The sequence below is a fragment of the Otolemur garnettii genome, unplaced genomic scaffold (genome assembly GCF_000181295.1).
Source record: "Otolemur garnettii isolate 467f Iridium unplaced genomic scaffold, OtoGar3 scaffold00044, whole genome shotgun sequence".
NCBI classification, from domain to species: domain Eukaryota; kingdom Metazoa; phylum Chordata; class Mammalia; order Primates; family Galagidae; genus Otolemur; species Otolemur garnettii.
Window position 1 is genome coordinate 6426114 of NW_003852439.1, and position 5641 is coordinate 6431754.

The 5641-nt window shown below is 51.8% G+C and overlaps 1 protein-coding gene across 2 annotated transcripts in view; it reads right to left on the bottom strand.

Annotated features, from left to right (window-relative positions):
* The window catches only part of AXIN1 (axin 1), a 79200-nt gene that overhangs the window by 7868 nt on the left and 65691 nt on the right, over positions 1-5641 (bottom strand). For both annotated transcript variants that reach the window (XM_012805797.2, XM_012805798.2), the window contains exons 5-6: positions 2345-2874; positions 1731-1901 (exon numbers count right to left, since the gene is read on the bottom strand). In XM_012805797.2, coding sequence (XP_012661251.1) covers positions 1731-1901; positions 2345-2874 — 701 coding nt within the window. The remainder of the gene's footprint in view (positions 1-1730; positions 1902-2344; positions 2875-5641) is intronic.

Here is a 5641-nt window from a genome sequence, read left to right on the forward strand (position 1 = left end):
AGGTTGCTATGATGTCACAGCACTCTACGAGGGTGACAGTTTGAGACTCTGTTTAAAAAAAAAAGCTTTTAATAAAAATTTTTAATGTTAAGTGTTCATTGTAAAAAACATCAAATATATAGGAAACTGAAAGAAAAATATAATCTACAGTATCATAATTTAGAAGCAACCGTACATTATATTGTTATTTTCTCGTATCCATTAAGAACCCTTAGCATAGGGGCAGCACCTATGGCTCAGAGGAGTAGGGTGCTGGCCCCATATGCTAGAGGTGGCAGGTTCAAACTCAGCCCTGGCCAAAAGCTGCAAAAAACAAACAAACAAACAAAAAAAAAAAAACCCTTGGCATAAACGCTATAATCTAAATATATAATTTCTCTTGATTCCCCACTCTGCATGAACCCACAGCCTCCCTTGCTGACACTGAGGAGGTTTACACCATCAAGAGCCTCGACCAGAGTCCAAGCAGAAACATCAGCCTGGCTCCATTATGGTGGTGGCATCAGACAGGGGCTTGGGACCTTGAAGGCAGGCCCAGGTCCAGGCCCAGGGACAAAGACCAAAGACAAAGGAACCAAGGAGAGGGCCTGGGTGGCACAAGCCCCCAAGTGAGGACAAAGACAATGGCACCATGGCCTCCAGACCAGTTCTGTGGAAAGGCCTCTACCAGTGCTCTTGTCCTCCAACCACAGAAACATTCAGTGGGGGGGGAGCACCGATGCAGGCCCACTCTTGTAAACACCAACAAAAGAGAAAGCAAGAAAAGCCCGGCGCTGCCCACACTGCTGAAGCAAGACAGGGATGCCTCAGGCCACTGCAAGGTAGGCTCTGCACAGTGGTGGGTGCTATACCTCGGGCACTCAGCTCCCTCAGACTCAGCAGTGGCTCCGGCACTGTGTCATTTTGCCAAGTAACACAGAGGGAGGTCTGCGCTGGCTATCCTCCCGGCACAGGGAGCAGGTCAGGGAAACTGGAAGTGAAGGAAGTGCCTTTGTGCTTCGACAAGCTCCTAGCCATGTAGGGGGCACCTACTCTTTGGGGGGCCCTGGCCCTCTTGCCATGCACAGGAATAGTGGGAACACACAAGGACTAGGGACATGATATGGTGACACCCAGAGATGAACCCATGTAGGCCAAGCAGAGAGGCTGGACCTGGGCATCTGGGGCCTCAATCTACGCAGCCCACAGCAAATCTGCCTTTCTGGGAGAATAGTGCTCAGACTAGCCCAGAGTCCCCCAGTGGCCAGAGTGACCAGGTGAGAACAAGTAGGCTTTTCCCACAGGCTGGCTCTGTCTGGAGAAATAGGTGGAGCTTCCCCATGTGACTTAGATCATTCTCATTTGGAGATCTCACCAGCCTAGAAATAACCTCCAGAGAGCAGCTGTGTGACCCACCTGTAGGGTGAGAGCAGCCACCCTCCCCTGGAGGGGGGCACACAGCTTCCCTCCTCACTTCCTCCCTGCCCCAGTTTCCTTCCCCTAGGGACAACACTGCTCCTTCCAGGGGGACAAGAGCCTGCCATCCACGGGCCAACAGGACCCCAGAGCCTACTGTGGGGAGAGTGCCTGGGAAGGGGCTACAGAGAAGGCCTCAGGTGGAAGGGTGGGGATCAGAGCTCTCACACTAATGCTGTGTCACAGCCTTAACAATACCGCAACAAAGGGCAGGCGCCCAGGAGCCCCACTGCAGTGGATGCCTGCTTCAGCTCCCATGGGGCGCAAGCACTCACCCGTGGCCAGCCTTCCTGTGTCTGCTGATCTCCTTCTCCCCCTCGATGATCCACTGCATGATCTTCTGGTTCTTCTCTGCGTCCTCAGAGGGCCCAGGCACCTCAACACTAGCGCCCTTCCCCGAGTCAGTCTTCTTGGCATTTCTTTTGGAGGGCACGCCTGCTTTCCCACTGTGACAGCAAGACTTGCAAGTCACCCCCCAGTCTCTCCACAACCTCCCATGGCTGCCAGATGTGCCCCCCATGTGCTGCCTGGAGGAGCCTCTGACCCACTCTGCGAGGTGGCTCCTATCATGATTGCTCTGGAGTTGTCTGGGGAAGGGCTGAACCTGGACCTCTGCCTCCCACTGAGGGCACTAGCTGACTCCATCTACAGCCTAGCCTGTTCCTTTGAGCCCAGACATTCCCCACTCTGTGTCTGGAACCCCACCAGGTTTGAGAACCTCCTGTAGAAGCTGGGTCCTGCCAGTTGGTGGCAGCCACAGGTTTCCTATAAGTTTTACAGGGAAGTTCTGCCTTCATCATCTACTGGCAAAGCACCTCACCACCACAGGATCAGCAAAGAGGACCAGAACTCCAATTCCCAAAGCATGTGGCTGGCTGCACACACTCACCTGTGGGCCAGGCTGTCACCAGCGCCTGGGGTAGTGCCCATACTCTCTGAGTAGCTGCGGGGCTTGGCTCCATGGCTGTGTGGCTCTGGGCCCCATGTGAAGCTGCCTTGAACCCTGCGGGTGGCCTCAGCCTCGATCTGTTCCTTGGGCCTGGCTGTGCTGTGGTGGACATGGTGGTGGATGTGCCTATGGTGGTGCAGGCCAGCCGTGTCCAGCTTTGCTGCTGACTTGGGCAGATGTTTACTGTGCCCAGAGACTCCACCCACTAGCACTGTTGCCATCTTAGCCATGTGCCCACTGTCAGGGGAGCGGTGACCAGGTCCAGGCGATTGGCAGCCAGGTGTCCTGAGGACCCGCTGCACGTGCTCGTCCAGGATGCTCTCGGGGTTCTCCTCGTGTGCGTCCCGAAGCCCAACGCAGCCCATGTCCACATAGCGGGGTTGGAAATGGTGCCAGGCAGGGACAGGAGGCAGTTTGTGACTTGTCCCCAGGGGGCCAGAGGAGAGATCACCATCATCACCTTCTTCCTCCTATGGGGACAAGGCAACATCATTACCTGTAAGTACCAGCAACACAGGGAGAACCATACACTTGGGGAAAACAAGTAAGAAACAGGACTGAGCCAGCTGTGTCCCGGAGGTCAAAAGGTCCTGAGCAGATGTCAGGCACCATATGGCTCAAGCTTCAGGAGCTTCCTGTCCCTTCTAGTCCCAGTCGTTTTTTTTTTTTTTTCTTTGAGACACAGTCTCAAGCTGTTTCCCTTGGTAGAGTGCCCTGGCATCACAGCTCTCAGCAACCTCCAACTCCTGGGCTTAAGCGATTCTCTTGCCACAGCCTCCCAAATAACTGGGATTACAGGCGCCCGCCACAATGGCTGGCTATTTTTTGGTCATTGTTGTTTGGCAGGCTGGGCTGGATTTGAACCTACCAGCTCTGGTATATGTGGCTGGCACCTTAGCCACTTGAACTACAGGTGCCGAGCCCTGGTCCCAGTCTTGAGAGGAAGGCTGGGGACGTGGGACAGGACAGGGTACAGATGGAAGGCGAGACCACATCAGGGGACAAGAATGAGCATGCTGACTGCTCAAGGAACACAGCACAATCACAGGCCGTGGACACAACTCTGCACAGGGTTAGTTCCTTTCTTTTTTTGTTTTTTTAAAAACAGAGTCTCACTTTGTCATCCTCAGTAAAGTGCCATGGCATCATAGCTTACAGCAATCTCCAACTATTGGGCTCAAGTGATTCTCTTGCCTCAGCCTCCCAGGTATCTGGGACTACAGGCTCCTGCCACAACACCTGGCTGGTTTTTTTTTTGGTAGAGATGGGGTCTCACTCTGGCTCACTCCAGCTCAGGATGGTCTCAAACCTCTGAGCTCAGGCAATCCATCCACCTCAGCTGCCTCATTGCTAGGACTATAGGCATGAGCCACCATGCCTGGCCATGTCTGGCTATTTTTTAGAGACAGGGTCTTACTCTGGCTCAGGCTGGGCTCAAAGTCCTGAGCGCAAGCAATTCACCCGCCTCAGCCTCCCAAAGTGCTAGGATTACAGGCATGAGCCACTACGTCTGGCTACAAAGGGTTAGTTTTCTTCTATGCTTTGTACAATAAAGATTTTTGTTTTCCTATTCCTTAATTCTACTGCCATGAATATATTTTCTGTTACATTTTCAGAAAGAACATCGCCCTCACATAGGAGGCTCTTGACTGTGCTCCTTCTGCCTATGTCTGGATGGGGCCTCATATCAAGCTCCTGAACTCTGTTCATTCTCTAAAAGTTAACAGATGCTGGCTGGGCGAGGTGGGTGAATTGCCTGAGATCACAGATTCAAGACCAGCTTGAGCAAGAGTGAGATACCCGACTCTAAAAAAAATTAGCCAGGCGATGTGGCGGGCGCCTATAGTCCCAGCTACCTGGGAGGCTGAGGCAGAAGGATCATTTGAGCCCAAGAGTCTCTGAGGTTGCTGTGAACTATGATACCATGGCATTCTACCAGGGGTGAGAAAGTGAGACTCTGTCTCAAAAATAAATAAATAAATAAATAAATAAACAAATAAATAAAATGTAACAGATGTAGAAAATTATCTGTCAATGCCAATATGATCACTTTGAAAGTCATGCTGCATATTTTTTTCCCCATCTTACTGGACTGACAAACCAGATGGTGTTGAATGAATCCAGTACTAAGGTACAAAGGGAAGGAGCTACTCCTGTACTTTAATATAAACAAACTTCTAAAAGCTCACTACTGAGTTTCTCTTTTTTTTTTGAGACAAAGCCTCAAGCTATCACCCTGGGTAGAGTGCTGTGGCATCACAGCTCACAGCAACCTCTAGTTCCTGGGCTCAAATGAGTCTCCTGCCTCTGCCTCCCAAGTAGCTGGGACTACAGGCGCCCGCCACAATGCCTGGCCATTTTTTGGCTGTAGCCATCACCATTGCTTGGCGAGCCCAGGCTGGATTCGAACCCGCCAGCTCAGGTGTATGTGGCTGAAGCCCCAGCACCTTGAGCCACAAGCACCACTCCACTACTGAGCTTCTCACTTATACAATATCATCTAAATGCACCTGGGACAGGCATGCGCAAGATCGTGTGCCATGTTAGCTGAGGATGCCTCACAACAGCCGCAGAAAGGATAGACAGCAGGGGTAAGACTGACAGGATAGGAGGATGTAGGTGCCCCTGGTGGGCACAACATGGAGCCACCATGCCAAGACTCGGCCCAGCATTGGATATCTGCTGGCCACAGGCTGTTCTTCCCTATTCTTTGCTCTGCAGGACTGAAGGGCCTGAGGCCCTGGGGAAAATTTTTAGCCAAGGGTCTTACTTTGGACTAAAAGTGCCATTTACCCTAAGGTGTCTGCTTAAGGGGGGACCACCAAATCTAAATGGACAACCTTGGGCCAATGTCCAATTTTTTTTGTTTGTTTTGAGACAGACTCTCACTATGTTACCCTTGGTAGAGAGCTGTGGTGTCACAACTCACAGCAACTTCAAACTCTTGGGCTTAAGCGATTCTCTTGCTTCAGCCTCCCAAGAAGCTGGGACTACAGGCACCTGCTCCAAGGCCCAGCTATTTTTTTTTTTTTTTTAAATTGAGACAGAGCCTCAAGCTGTTGCCCTGGGTAGAGTGCCATGGGATTACAGCTCACAGCAACCTCCAACTCCTGGGTTCAAGTGATTCTTCTTCCTCCTCCTCCTAAGTAGCTAGGACTACAGGTGCCTGCAACGCCCAGTTATTTTTGGTTGCAGCTGTCATTGTTGTTTGGTGGGTCCGGGCTGGATTCAAACCCG